The sequence below is a fragment of the Electrona antarctica genome, assembly GCF_951216825.1.
Source record: "Electrona antarctica genome assembly, chromosome: 15".
Taxonomy (NCBI): domain Eukaryota; kingdom Metazoa; phylum Chordata; class Actinopteri; order Myctophiformes; family Myctophidae; genus Electrona; species Electrona antarctica.
Genome location: NC_136796.1, coordinates 12,768,712 through 12,785,052, shown reverse-complemented (window position 1 = coordinate 12,785,052; position 16,341 = coordinate 12,768,712). Strand labels below are relative to the sequence as shown.

At 42.1% G+C, this 16,341-nt stretch overlaps 1 protein-coding gene across 1 annotated transcript; it reads right to left on the bottom strand.

The window, feature by feature from the left end:
- Positions 1 to 103: 103 nt before the first annotated feature.
- tfap2e (transcription factor AP-2 epsilon) lies at positions 104 to 13,898 on the bottom strand. The gene is made up of 7 exons (XM_079522436.1): positions 13,799 to 13,898; positions 11,781 to 12,221; positions 9,749 to 9,803; positions 6,301 to 6,532; positions 4,135 to 4,253; positions 3,434 to 3,572; positions 104 to 1,412 (listed from the first exon to the last, which is right to left on the bottom strand). The coding sequence occupies exons 1-7, from the start codon at positions 13,823 to 13,825 to the stop codon at positions 1,151 to 1,153; spliced, it is 1,275 nt and encodes a 424-aa protein (XP_079378562.1). The 5' UTR covers positions 13,826 to 13,898; the 3' UTR covers positions 104 to 1,150.
- Between the last annotated feature and the right edge of the window lie 2,443 nt (positions 13,899 to 16,341).

Below are 16,341 nucleotides of genomic sequence, written 5' to 3'. Positions count from 1 at the left end.
CACTCACACTGTTGTTATCCGCTGTTAATTCTTTAATAATATATTACATTTATGCCGTAATACAATAATAATAACAGTAATAACATTAATAAACATACACAGAAGTACAAAATGATTTACATTATTTTTGTAAGTTACCGACACTTATCCCTACTCACTTAAAAAAATAAATTAAATTAAATAACAGCAAAAGAAAAGAAAAACACCTGTCTCATTTAGCTGCCTTTGACTCCAACCCCCCTCCCACATATCTAACTAGAAAACCATTTACCCACTTCACTGCTCATCCAGTGGGGTGGAGTTAAAACAGTGCTTCTCAACCTTTTCAGGCCGCGACCCCGCCCAGAATAATCATATTAGAACTGGGGATCCCCCCACCCTGACAAGCACTTGGAATTGAGGCATGTATATACCGTAGTTTGACTCAGTTCCCACAGATAAATATTGTGAAAATGACGCCTTGTAGATCGTCTATTTTCACAATTTTTGCCACTTTTTCATTACCTTTTCTAGGTATTAAAAATGTCTTAAAAGTCCTTAAATTTTGTGTCATCCCCCCAAAAAAAACTCGTGGACGGAGTCCCGACCCACAGGTTGAGAACCACTGAGTTAGAACTCTTCCAACGTTCCAGAGGAGCAAAGAGCATGTTGTTGACTTGTCGTCTTGGATATGGCTTCTCACGCACTGAGAGCTCCCGGTCGCGCTCAGTTCAAAGTGTGTGTATGAGTAAAGGAAGGGGTTGTGAGAACACAGGTCAAAATACCATATGGAACAACAAAAATGAACAGAAAAACATAGCCATACGTAGAAATTCATCCCGAAGAGTCTTTTTTTTTGCCCACAGGGTGGTACAGTATATGCCATCACACAAACTGGCTATTGACAGAGGTCCATGCGTCATTTTTGAGCGAGGGAAGGGCTGACATAACAGCACAAAAAACATACTTCCCTGCTCTCTGTCTCTCAACAGCAAGAGGCTGCAGGGGCTCTGGGAGGCAAAGGTCTCTGTCTTTTTCCTTTAGAAAGAAATCAAAGGAGGGCAGACACAATGACACAGAGGGACACGTGTCTGCTTGTCCCCTCCTGTCTCCCTACTTTTCCGTCCCTCCTTGATGTTGACCTCTACATCTGTCCATTTCATCGACCTCCTTATTTGCGGTGCTTCAGTTCCTTCTCGTGGTGGCTCTTCCCTCCGCCCTCTCCCTTGTCCAGCATTTTGATGGCTTCCATCAGGTAGCTCTGGAAGGCAGAGAGTGCGGCACAGATCGCCGGGGTGCCAAAGCCATGCGTGAGCATGCTGAAGTGAGTGAGGCTGGCCTGGACGCCTGGCTCCAGGCACGGGGTGGGTCTGCTGGCGCCCAGCGGAGAACGGTCCTGTGACATGAGGTCCAGAAACTCCTTACAGATTTCCCTAAGAGAGAGAGGAATGGAGAGAAGGAAGGAAGCAGGGAGAGGGTGCTTAGTAGGGCTGAATAGTTCATCATAAGACGATATGAACTGCTGCAATTTCCAAATCACAGAGGCTTGGAAGTCCAAAACAACAATAAAAAAGTTTATATTACAGTACTTCTGGTAAAGTGAAAATAAATGGTATTCTATGTTTTAGGTGAAGTTTGAGCCATGAATAAAGTATACTGATATTCACCCTTTTATGCATACCAAATACAAATACAATTTCATTTACTTTAGCTCAAAGTATAGAATTTGTATTACATTACAAGAAGCCATTGGGTTCAATTGATTTCGGTATGGAATGCAAATCATACTTGCTTGAGATAGGTAATCCAACACAATTAACTTTATTTCACTTTTATTTTAATAGTCAAAGGTAGCCTACTGTGTTTTAATACAGTTGAAGGCGTGGATTGATTAGAAATAATAAGTCTTTCTAAAAAGTAGTGCCTGGAGAAAAGCTTCTTTTTAAGTACAAATTACATTAACATGTAGATTACTTCATAATTGGGATCTGAATATTGCCTGTAGAAATATGGTAATTATTCTATAACAATATAAAACTGTCTACTTTCTCAGTAGTAATGTAAAGTATTCCTGACTAGTGACTAGTAGCCAAAGGGCTAAACATACAACATGGGTATTTTGAAGTGTAAACAGTTTTGGACCTATTTAATAATGTAATTAAATTGCACATTGACTAGCAATCAGTCAGATCAGAGTATTGGTCTGAAACATCACAATTAGATATTTTCCCTCAAATTGTTCATCCCTAGTGGTTAAAACAAGAGAATTTGCTGTAGTTTTTATTTGCACCACATATTAATTAAATTATGCCGTTTTGAAACCAAATCCAGGTTATTATTTGAAAACTTTTTTTCTCTGACACTGGATTGGTGATGTTGTTTTCAAACTTGATTTATATTTTCACTTTTAACAGCCCTCATTGACACTGACCATGTGACCATATCACATGATCCTTGCCACCCCCTCAAGCCATGCTGCACCCTCTTCCCCTCATGGCCCCAAATACAAACAAAGCTTATTTATAGTTAACCACATATTCTAAGCATGTCATAGTAGGGGAACATTTGGCAAAAATAGCAGATCTACAAGCTCTCTTGTGCGAACTATACTGATTTAGAAGGCATTTGTAGAATCGGCCCTCAGGTCTTAAAGGGGAATACCACTCATTTTCAACATTGAGTCATTCATTTGACTTAGAGTTGTTGTGTGGAAATAATAAAAAGGTCCCCGACTTCTATGTAGCCTAACTTGCGGTCATGTGATCAGTGACATCACATCGGTGTACTCTTTGGCCTGCAGCAGAGTACACCGATGTGATGTCACTGATCACATAATTATCATAATTATGACCCCAAGTTCTAGACCTCCAGTGCTAGGCTAAACAGAACCCCTTCTTCTTATGGGACTTTTTTTAATTATTATTATTTCCACACTAGGGAAGTATTATGCGTGTCTTAAGTACCAGGTCTTATGACTTAACTTAAGACCTGGAGACGTGGTCAATGCTGTTTGGCCACTCAGAATAGCCAAATGGCATTGATCACACCTCCAGGTCTTAAGTTAAGTAATAAGACCTGGTACTTAAGACACGCATAATACTGCCCATTTAATAACTCTAAGTTATATTAAAAAAATCACACCCGTGTGAACTGAGTGGTGCAAGGTCTTATATAGTCTGATCAGCTATGTCAGTGACGTCACACACTAACCATAGCAACCATGCTCACCCGTACAGGCACAAACACACACGGGTACTAACAAAGCCAGTTGTTGGAGTGGTTTGCACCACTCAAAAACCTTAAAAATGTACGTAATTTATACTAATTGTTGTTATTGCAATTTACGAGCTGCATTCGCTTCCCGCGTTCGCGCGTCTTACTTGTATTAATGACATAGTTCAATGTTGAAAATGAGTGGTATTCCCCTATAATGTGTTTAAGATGAGGCACGTACTTGGTGGCCAGCAGCATGCTGCGTCTGGTGGGCAGCTGGTCTGGCTCGCTCTGCCTGCACAGGTACTCTGCCGTGGCTCGGCCTGGGAACTCAGTCTCACACACGTAACCAAAGTCCCTTGCCAGGTGGACAGCCTCGCCTAGAGGAAGAAAATACAAAAACAATAAAAAACATGGCAGGATAGAATAAAGTCAGTGGTTCTCAAACATATTGCTCAGTGCTAATTACTTTATCAAGTCATGTCTGTAAAATTAGGCTAGTAAATCGGTTTAGCAGGAGAGACAGTGAGAGTGCATTTCATACGTTTTGTCTGCGTGTGTGTGTGTGTGTGCGTGCGTGTGTGTGTGTGTGTGTGTGTGTGTGTGTGTGTGTGTGTGTGTGTGTGTGTGTGTGTGTACACACATGTGCGCGTATGTGACAGTGTGCATGTATGTACAAGGTTGTGTGCGTCCATGCGGACATGCATCCTTTGAGTGTTTACTCGTGCTTGATCATGCAAGTGCATTTCTATGTGATTATGTGTCTCTAGCTGTCAAGATGTATAGAGGTCACTCATCTTCACTGTGTGTGTGTGTGTGTGTGTGTGTGTGTGTGTGTGTGTGTGTGTGTGTGTGTGTGTGTGTGTGTGTGTGTGTGTGTGTGTGTGTGTGTGTGTGTGTGTGTGTGTGTGTGCGTGTGTGTGAGGAGGGGGGGTGTCCTACCCTCTACTAGAGACGTTAGCAGAGTGACGTTGGCTGCCTTGCGTCGCCCGGCGGGCAGGTTGAGGCCAATCTTCTCCAGACGCTCCCGCAGACAGCGGCCACCATTCTTTGACTTTGCCCTGAGGGGGGACAGGAAACAGAGAGAGCAGTTTTAGGAGACTGTGTGCGCGTACGTGTGTGTGTGTGGCTGGCTGTGTGCGTGCGTGCAACGCCGTGTGTGCACATATGTGCCTGCCAGTTTATATATGTATTTATTTACGAATTACCTTTATTTACTAGTGCATGTACATGTGTACATGCACTAGTAAAATGTAATTCTAATACAGTGTGTGTGTGTGTGTGCGTGTGCGTGTGCGTGTGCGTGCGTGTGTGTGTGTGTGTGTGTGTGTGTGTGTGTGTGTTTGTTTGTGCTTACATGGCAACTAGATTTGAATGTGAACTGGAGCTGAAGTTTCCATATGGTCACTGTCGGTAGCAGTAGTTATCTTCTCTAACTCTTGTTGCTCTACTATGTATTTATTAAATGTATTAGTGTTTGAGGAGGAAGACTGTGTTGTATATGAACAGTGTGTGCTCTAAAACTAAAACCTGGAACTGGAAAATTATTCTTATAATCTGAAGCTGTGGCTTATATTGAATTTATAATGAATGCTTTTGTTTTTTTTTCTGACCCACAACCCATTTTGAGTTCTGACGAGTCATATCTTAAGTTCTTAACCCTATATATTTAATTGACCAGGGTCCCCCAGGGGTCTATCCTATGGGTTTATCACTTTGTCGATAATAGCTGATCTACAACCTCTTTTTCTTTCAGCTATTTGCACCGAATGCTTGCCTATATTTGCAGAATATTTGCCCAATATGACATATGCCCAGAATAGGGACACTATTGTGTTTAGATTAGATTACATTAGATTCTACTCTATGGCTCACAGACTTGGACACTTTCAAAGAAATTAGAGAAACAGCTGGAAGGCACTTACACCCGCCTTCTAATGAGAGAGCGCAAAATCTCTCTTGGAAGAGCCACCCATCGACTTCTCTAATATATGGCAACCTTCCCCATGTTTAGACTAGTCCGACTAGTCCGATCCAGAAGAACACAGTTTGCCGGCCACTGCTACAGAGCTGATCATGAGGTTATATCTTCCCTTCTCTGGAATCCTGCCTCAAAGCAGACCAGTCGTTTCCCTGATGCCATCGCTAGGGACACATGCATCAGTAAGCAGGAACTGGGGATGGCAATGAAGGACCGGGAAGTCTGGCGTGGTATTGTGAAATCCATGATCTCGACCGTGGTCGAAAAATGATGATGATAGTGTTTAGATTGGCTATTGTTGTATTGCAAAGGTTTGGTGTAGATTGCAGAGGAAAAATGGAAGGAGCCTAGTATAGAGCCCTGGGGGACTCAATCAGACAATGGCTCAGGAGGTAGAGCAGGTCGTCCAATGATCCATGGGTCGGCGGTTCGAATCCCGGCTCCTCCTGTCTACATGTCGAAGTGTCCTTGGGCAAGACACTGAACCCCAAATTGCTCCCGATGTGCTGGTTGGTACCTTGCATGGCTTCCGCCGCAATCGGTGTATGAATGTGTGTGTGAATGGGTGAATGTAATGCACAATCTATGTAAAGCGCCTTGGATAAAGGCGCTATATAAATGCACCATTTACCATTTACCAATGGGTTTAAGTGGTTCATAATATCTTTGCACACACACAGGCTGGCCATATACACTAATAAACCCTCATGCTGTCGGGGAGAAACCACCTAACCTTATCTTTGAGGGGTTTTTTTGTTTTAGTTTTTTTGTTTCATAAATCAATGCTATTGAACACCCTTTACGTCTATGTGTTGGTTCAAAAAAATATTGAACCAATGAAAAGTATTAAAAAGTGCTTCTGACCAAACCTCTTAACTCCATTGGACCCTAAACTGTCTGCTAAACTTCTAAAACACCTAACTCCACCACCTCTCCCCGTCTCATGCAAGTAATTGACAATATATAAAGTCACAATACCAACTTTGATGAGACAATATTGCTTTGTTTTACAAATATAAGGTTTTCTTCATTTCCTGAAAGATTAACATTTTTGGAGTTAGGTGGTTTCTTCCCGACAGCAGAGATATACATGCAGTTACACCCTCACGTCTCCCGTTTCCCCTCACCTGCGGAGGACTCCTCCAAGCAGGGATGCGTTGAGGCACTCAGGAGGGGACAGGCGCCGCTGGACCTCCCCTACGGTGACCTTATACTTGGATGTAGAGCTGAGCAGGGAGAGACGGCCCGGCACGGAGCAGAAGACCTCTGCGGGGTTTGAGACCGATCCCATGCCTAGACCATCTTTACTGAGTGATAGGGCCGTCAGGGATGAACCGTTCAACTTGGACGGCATGGGAACTGGTGTAGGAGACCATGACAGGGGACAAGGGGAGAGGAGAGACAAAAAGAGAGAATGCAAAGGTGAAGAGGGGATAGGAGGAGAAAGAAAATCACTTTAGATGATTTGCCGCCATTATTTCTGATCAAGCAAGTAGTACTTTAGGTCAATTTGATACAATCTGTATATACACTTCTGAATTAAATGAACACTGGGAGTTTACTGTGACTTCAGGGTCTCTGACTGTGAATTGATGTTGAGCAACATACAGTTTCTTTATACATAAACTGTATACAGACACAGAGTATTATTGAGAAGTGTAGTTGATATAATTAAAAACAAAGTAAGAAAAGCAGCAATTTAAGAATTGAGAGTCAGACCAGCCATACAGTAGGTCACTATGGAACTATGTGAACATCAAGATAGAGAAGACAGGGGCCATCATGAATATTACAAGGCCTATTTTATATATTTGTATGATGCTGGTAAACATAGTCGATCTATCTACAAGCTCACAGTGCATCATGATGCACCGTGTTGTGAGCTTGTAGATCGGCTATTTGACTATTTCCACAATTTTTTAACGTGTTTACCTGACACGTCCAACATAATGGTCGGGTTGAAGGTGGTAACATAACCCAGAACAATGCATGTTTACACAACGGGGACAGCAGCGTTGGCTGTTATTTATATGTGACACATGTGCTCATCTAGGTGCTCACTAATGTATTCAGTGCCATGTTCTCCCCAGTGCCAACAGCTCTAATTCTGGATCATGCTCACATGTTGATACTGTTGTCTAACCAGCAGGGTTCATTTGAACTCACACTTTCTCACATGGATTTATGTCACACCTTGGAAGAGCTCAATTCACACCCACTTTTCTTCTGATGAGATCAACTTTTAAACAACAATTAAGTTTTATGCCGCTTTGTGCAATTTTGTTCATGACTCTGTGTGTGCGTGCGTGTGTGCGTGCGTGCGTGCGTGCGTGCGTGCGAGAGAGAGAGAGAGAGAGAGAGAGAGAGACACACACTGGGGAGGAATGTACAACTACTGTAGTAAAAAGAGCAGGCACATTTTGAATAATTAAAATTAAATTATGCTTGTTACGGATTGTAAGGATATACAAAATAACAGACAAAACAACTTAATGAATTGAAATTGTTATTCAGTCGTTGTTAGTGATTTGTATTGTGTATGATTCATTCTGTGACAAAAAATATTTGTTGCATCAGCTTTTATGAAATGGTTAATTTGTGTTCATGAGAATAGCTTGTGCAGTCCGTTATCACATATCCACTATATGCTGCAAAGTCTTAAGACGAGTGTAAACATTGACACGTATTGGTCTGTAGTGTGGTGTGTGTGTGGGCTAGAATCTTCTTCGCAAGCGAGAAGACTGAATGGAATTGTGCGTGCGTGCGTGCGTGCGTGCGTGCGTGCGTGCGTGCGTGCGTGCGTGCGTGCGTGCGTGCGTGCGTGCTTCTCACTGTCAATTTCGCTCTCTCATTCTGTCTCTCTGTATATGTGTCTCTCTCTAGGCCTCTATGCAACATCAAATCTCTTTCCAGCCTCTCATTCTCTGATCCCCTTGACTCTGTTGTTTCTTTTGTGCTCCCCTCACTCTCCGCCAGTCACTGGTGCAGTTATACTTGTGTTTTATCTGTACCACTGTCAGCTGTGTGGCTGGCTCTCCGCTCCTTGTCCGTGGGCGGCGCTGGGCCTGCTCGCGGCGCCCTACTGTGACTGAAGGCAGCACAGATTCCCGGACAGAGGGGCTCTCTCACAATCCCATCATTCATAGCAGCCAGTCAGACCACAGAGCAAGAGTGGGGCCTCCAGTCAATTCTGTCTTTTGTCATCCCTCTCTTTCTCTCTGCCTCACTTTCTCTCTTCTCTTTCTGTTTATCTCTCTCTCTCTCTCTCTCTCTCTCTCTCTCTCTCTCTCTCTCTCTCTCCTCTCTCATATCTTGACTCTCTCCCTGACTCTTCCTTACATTTCTCACTATTTAACTTTTTGCATCCCACCCTTTTTGTCTGTCTCTGTCCCTCCCTCCCTCCCTCCCTCCCTCCCTCCCTCCCTGCCTGCCTGCCTGCCTGCCTGCCTGCCTGCCTGCCTGCCTACCTGCCTGCCTGCCTGTCTGTCTCTCTCTCTCTCTCAGTCTACACCTATTTTACCCTCCTCCAACCCTCCTCTAGATGTTCTTTCACATGGGATTTATGTTTGTTCAACACCTTTAAATCTGTTCTGAAATGGTAATAATTTTTTTGTGGATTAAATTGCCTACCTTAAATTCAGCAGTGAATTTTGCTTCATAGAGTTTTGTAGAGTCTAACAAATTTTCAGGGACTTAACTCATGACCAATCATGCTTTGATTTAGTGTTAACAGTCTTTTTCTTTTTTTGGAAGAGCAACCAGGTGTCACTTTGACTCTAGATAGATAAGTGGATATCTCATTTGGGAATAAAACGCCTCACTTTTTTCCCACACTGTATAATAAGTTCCCAAGGCGTCCTGTCATTTGGTTAACTGGACGATTTGGCTGTCTGGGGCTGAGTAAGGTTCTCACAGTGATGCATTATACCCGTTTTGAATTTTCTAAATGTACCCTTGTGTCTTATGGGGGAAAAAACTCATGCCTCAAAGAGTTGGTAATAATAGTGTGATCTACTCTGCAAATTTACCCACAACTCCCTCTTTTATCACACTCCCCTCCCTGCTCCATGCCCCACTTCTTTCCACTCTAATCCCCCCCTCCTCTCTCTCTCTCTCTCTCTCTCTCTCTCTCTCTCTCTCTCTCTCTCTCTCTCTCTCTCAATCTCTCTTTACTCTCTCTCATATGACCATGAACAGTTCATTAAGAATGACTGCCTTTAGGGTGAAGTCTGCAGCCGAGTATTAGAGGACTTCTTGACTTCAAATGAAATAGCAAAACAGAATTATTTATAGCGTGCGCGTGTGTGTGTGTGTGTGTGTGTGTGCGCGTGTGCGTGCGTGCGTGCGTGCGTGCGTGCGTGCGTGCGTGCGTGCGCACATGACAGAGACTGGTGTTGGAGTGCACCCTTCCCTAAACACCAACCCCCTTCAGCATGTACTGTATGTACAATCTCTCTCTCACACACACACACACACACACACACACACACACACACACACACACACACACACACACACACACACACACACACACACACACACACATACACACTATATAGCCCTTCCATTCCTTACCTTTTTTAATGACGGAGTGGTCGAGGATGCCCAGGGCTGATCCTTCCTCCATCCCCTGCATCAGGGACACACAGCAGACAGACACTGACTATCATTTATTCACTGGCCTCACAGCAATACACAAGCTGTCTCTCTGCAGGCCAAGACGTGATTAAAGGCCTTCCATTTAGCCTCCGTTCCAGCCACAGCCTTCCATATATACTCCAGTCATGCCATGAGAAATTAACGCCCGAGTCAATGATAGCATGAAGTGTTGTTTCATTTTGATTTCTGGTTCAGTTTGAATTTGATTGCATTAATTTGGGTTTATAATGAGTTTGAAAGCAAGGGCCTGCTGAGAGTTATATGGCCAAGAGTGCAATGTATGAAACTATTGGTTGTTGTTGTGGCTGACAAAATATAATATAGTAATACTGTAGTGTATACTGTAGGGCTGCTGAAAATGCAAAAGGCAAAACTGTCTGAAGGCACATTTGTTTCATGGGGTTGTCAGATAGTTTTCAGCAGGAGAAATGTCCAAATTAAGTATAGTCTCTTCTTCATTAATATGCATGTGAAAGCATTTTTATTTTTGGAGTTTGTTGCTTTATTAATTACACTTTTTATCAGTTTTGTTTATATTCTGTGTTATAAATTCAAGCATTACATTTACCTTATATAATATATGTTTTCCCTGTTTAAATAAATTATAGACCCAAATGTTCAAAATTGTTGTGATCCTATGCAAATTGCATAATTCATAAACATATAATAAATTACATGGACAACATGTATTATAATAAATAGTAATTATATGGCTAGTAATAGCAATCCACTTTTTTTAGCTCACCATTACTATTTGCAGGCTACATATTTGTCATGAATGGAGAAAGGATAGGCTACAATGTTGCGAGTGGTGTCTCATTTGTGGCGAATTCATAAGAGGAGTTCAAACACAAGGCATATTAATCCATTAATCAAATAAAGGTCCTTGTTAAGAGAGGGGGCGTTTAGCAGCGACATGCCATGACTCCATGCCTGCTGATTCAGTCAGGTTTCTCTGCATTAATAGCCAGAACAATCAATTGGTCTCGGGGACTTTTCTTTCAGGGGGCAGGATGCCGCGAACAAACAAACGTCTGCATTTGCACCTGCTGCTGAAACGTTGCAGTTTTTCCGCTAAATTTGCAGAAGGCAAAAGGGTTACCCTAACATTTGGACAAGATCACTTTTACTTTATAGTTTCTAAGAGGTCTGATACATGCTGGATGTTACAGTCCGGCCGCCGACGCTTAAGGAAAAGCAGAAATTATTTATTCAACAGGCCACTCAAATGAAATGCTGACTTCGAATTTAAAACATATTTACGTTTTTTTCTTAAAAAAATAAACGAATTTATGGAAATAAATCTGATAAATAAATTTGACCTTAATTGTTGGCATTTACACTTGTAAGATAAAGGCCCAATGGCAACTTTCCATTGAACAATAGGCTTATAGCGCCATTCAGGAGCATTTTAATGGTGGTATAATAATGTATCTTTTTTATGAACCCGGGCAATTTCGACGAACAACTGTCAATAAATAATTGTAACCACAATTTAGACAGGCAAAACAATTTAAACAAACCCTTCAAATAAATTCTAAGTTACATAAAATGAGAGCAATAAGCTATTTATTTCTCCAAATAAATGTAAATTTTCTTTCAGTTCACAATAATTATTTTAAAAAGCTTAATAGCTATAATTAATGATGACGTGAATTAATTGAGAAACGTTTACGCACATAACTGCCTCCGGGCCTTATAACTTACGAAAATATGAGGCCTCTCAAGCTCATTTATATATAGATTGATTGCACCTTATGTGAATGTGATGTGGCAATAAAGTCAATCTGAATTATTATATCGAACAATATGGTTGCAGAGCGAATCGGGTCAAATAGAGTGGCTAAAGATGGCTCCCATGGGGACTCCAGCTATACATGCGTGTGAATGGTGACTGACGCACGGTGATCTGAACTTAGACGCAAAGCTAAGCCAAAAGCCAACTCACCTGTAGGTCCTCCAGGCCGTGATGTCCAAGGTGCATCCCGAGAGGACCGTCCCCGAGCGCGGCGGCTCCGTCCCCGTGGAGGCCGTGGAGCAACCGGGGCACGCCCGGGTACTCCCGCCGGGGGTCGAGGCTCAGAGCCCGGTGAGACTGTGACAGGAGACCGTCCTCGCCGGACCGCGACCTCTGCGAGTGCCATGCTTGCTGGTGATGCTGGTGGATGGAGTTGATGGTCGGATAGGGGTCCGAGAGATGGGAATAGTCCTGGCTCTGGGAGTACGACAGGGAAGACTGCGGGTACGGAGGGGGGAAATACGGGGGCTGGAAGTCGGAGGCCGGAGTGTGGCAGAGCGGGGGAGCCGAGGAGTAGGCCGACTGGTTGAGGGAGGACAGCTGGGAGAGACGGCCGCCCGGCGACGAGCCGGTCAGACCGTCTGCGCGCTCCTGCATGCCCAAAGAAAAGTTGATCAAGTCAAGTCAATTATATTTATAAAGCACACACACACACACACACACACACACACACACACACACACACACACACACACACACACACACACACACACACACACACACACACACACACACATACACATACACATATACATATACATACATATACATATATATATACATACATACATATATATATATATATATATATATACCTTTCCAAATAATGAGACTGTATTTTTTATCTGAATAAACATATACATCCTGCTATATGCTATTACAAGACTCATATCATAAACCAAAACTAATATCAATTATGGTCTGACTGTAATTTAAACCCACGAGCCTCATCATCGTGGCTATACCAATGTAAATATTGGACAAATAACGAAAACATTACAAAATAGTATTGTACCATTAATAAAAGGAACAGGTTAACATTAATTCCCATTAAAACTATTTTATCACCACCTCAGAAAACGCAACAGCGTTTGAACTTGATGCGTAATGGCAGCTATAGTGCCCTTGGCATCCTCGCTATGCGACAGTGTCAGGAAGGTCACGGCCACCGACAAAAAACAGATCTACAAGCTGACAACCCGGCCTGTCGCCTATATATTGTAGATATGTACTTTTCAGTAAGCGACACCATGTCACCACTGTTCACTGCGCGATGGAGTGTAAATATAAAGCTGCTTTAGACGCACAAAGGACAGGTGATTCATTTTATGTCTACATTTGTAAATAATGTGTAATTGTGTCAACAAACTCGCCTTCAAATAGATTCCACAGAGGATTTAAAGGGGATTTTAAACGAAGTCCTGAGTCCAAAATAAATGTTGACCAAATATTTTTGGCCTAAAAGTTTTTTGTGTGCATGTGTAAAGCATCAAAACTAAGCAGGACCGCGCAACAAACATCTAATAATATATAACCCAGTAGCCTACATTTCTTTCCGCACTGTCCCTGGCAAAATTTCGATTTTCTAAAGCTGGGTCACCCGAATCAATGATGTTACGGTGGAACAATGTCCATTACCTCTGACAGCCAACAAAGGACGGCCAGTGAGTGACACTATAAAAGCACCACATTATTTTAAATTAATCGTCACCGAAATAAGATATATAGGCCTATTAACTGTCTACTACCAGAGGAGATAATGTATATAATTATATTATGCAGGTATTTATTTTATATTCCAAAACAAATTTCAGCACCCATTCTGTTATAGCATAGCTATACAAGTTGAAGCGCAACAAGACACAACTCCAAAACGATTATTATCATCTTCTCCCCCAAAGTGTCACAATGGTTCAAGCAGACTTTCCGTATAAAAGTACCATTCCAGCGGACAGTTTGATGGTCAGCGCTGTGCCTCGCTGTGACATTACGCATACACCCATATAGATGAGTGTGACAACAGCGGCGCCGCCACTGTCCATTCAACGTCACATACGATGAGCCCTTGGTTTTAAGTGGAACTTCATTGAAGAAGACAACAGCAGACCCAATAGCGGGGCAATATATAGGAAACATGATCCAATGAAAGCTCATAATGAACGACTCACCATAGCTGAATATGTGTGGACTAACATCTGGAGCACTGTGGACACCAAATTTCACAACTATAAATATAGGACTGAAAGATGTCACCCAAACGATTTGGAGTTGTAATCCGGGTTATGTCCGTTTGTCTGCTGAACGGTCCATGCAGCAACACATCAAGATGTCATTTAGTTTCCTCCTTATGGATAATAGATAAATTAGCTCGGCTTGTTACGCACGTTCTGTTAATAGACAAACGTCAAATGAACACTGCTGCGACGCACAGTCAGAGAGTGTCCTCGGTGTTCTCCATGCGCGCTACTTATAGGTTTAGTGCGCGCTCAGCAGAATGAGGGGAGGGGTCGAGGGGCACACTTCTCTTAAAGAGATATATTCATTCAGTCACCCAGAACTTCATTCATGATGCATTGCATGCACCATACCTACCTTTCTTTGATTAGGCTATGGTGGTATCCTTTTAAAAGTTATAGGGTTGGTTTTCATTTTCAACGACTTTGATATTCGGCAAACGAACATATACTTTAAACTCTCTGATTTCCTACCATGGACATTGGACATAAAAAAAATAAACATATGTGTGTTTATTAAACAAATGCTGTTTCTCTATTGTTAAAAAGAGAAACACAACTTGCAGACGACAGATGACAGTCGACAAATGCGAGGGAGAGTTTGAATGGAAATGTATCCAAACTTCCGCCATCCCTAAATGGAAAATTAAACCAACCCATCTTCAGAATCAGTACTGTCAGATTATCAGCAAATTTACTACAATGCCACAAACAGGCCATTTATAAAGTTTGAGCAACTCTCAGGTTATATTCAAAACTATTCAGCCTAAATGCCCAGAGACTCGAGGCTATATTTTTTACGCTTTTTACGCATATAGCCTGTTTTGTATTTCAGCACAACATTCAGTTATAGTAAATATATGATCAATGCTCAATGTTTTCATAATAAAAATGGACTGTCATTTACCTGCATGCCATAGGGTTCAGTCTTGGTTCGAGATTTCCAAAGCATGGTTCCGCTTAGTGTCAGCCTGGTGGTGGATTTGGATGTCTAACTAACAGATGGATTCATGCGGTGGGATGGAAACAGCTAGGCTGAAGGTAGAGCGATGAGTGAGATAGTTTGAGAGACGAGGCAGGAGAGTATGTATGAGTCACAAAGAAAAAGACGGGTGTTGGGGTGGGAGGAGGGGGGAGAGACCATGAGGGCGGGAGGTGAAATAATCCAGGGGGGGTATATAAACTTTAGAATAGAAGAGTTTTGACTGCATGGATATAGAAATGTGTTCGTAGCCGTTGAAATGGTTATACTCGTATATATACTCGTATATCCTACATTTTCAGACAGATTTAGTATATAGGCTACCACAATTCGATGTAAAATATCTCATATTCAATATTAGTAAATTATTTAAAGTTTTAATTGACTTGATTTTGACCATAAACGAGTCAATACATTTTTTGATTGATCGGACTTCATAATTTTCATTTTCCTTAAAACGCATAGCCTACTCACCGGCTACTATTTTCTTTTTTCTTTTCAAAGTGCACATTTTCCGAAGTCTTCTGGATGGGAATGTGTCTGATAGCTTTCTGAATAGTCTTAAAGCACAATCCATGATGTGAGCAACACTGAATTATCTTCCTTGACTTGAACAGATCTGTTGCCAGCCGCACAACATTATTATCCAAACAGCGTTTGGGACGCCATCTAGTGGTACGAAATAAAACAAGAGCCTACTGCACTTTGTAAGAATTCATGAGATTCATTCATCCCAATATCTCCCATCTGTTTGAGTCTATTTTTATGACGTCACGTCACTGCATGGGCATGTGCCAAAGTTGCCCAGGTATTTAACAAGATCTGTAATGAATAATCTGCTAAAGGCTGCATGGTTGCCTGTATTCTATTGACTTTTATTATATTATTGTATGCTGAGGTGACAGATTGGCTACAGAAAATAAATATTTAGTTGAACTGAATGGACACGTTTTGGACATAAATCTTTGAGCACACATCTAAACTTTAATCCTTGACTGTCGGCAGCCAGTAGTGCCACAAGTATATAGGATTTGGGCACTCCTTTGAGTCATGGGTTTGAGACTTTGAGTAACCCTGAAACATGACTGTCTTGTCAGCATCATGTGAACCATGGCTAGGGTTTGAGATACCCATGACTGCCTACAAATGACAACCACATGAAAGTGTTGTACCATCGCTATTTGATGTAAATCTGTGGCAAACTCTTGACATTGATTGGAAGGCATGTACCAGTGATGTCGTTTCAAATTTGAATATAATAAATGGTAAATGGTGCATTTATATAGCGCCTTGGCTTTAAAGAGATTGTGCATTACATTCACTCATTCACACACACACACACACACACACACACACACACACACATAGCCTACCGATGCAGAGGGAAACCATGCAAGGCACCAACCTGCACATCGGGAGCAATTATGGGGTTCAGAGTCTTGCTCAATGATACTTCCGACACCAACTCTGGGGGAGCGCGGGTTCGAACTGATCA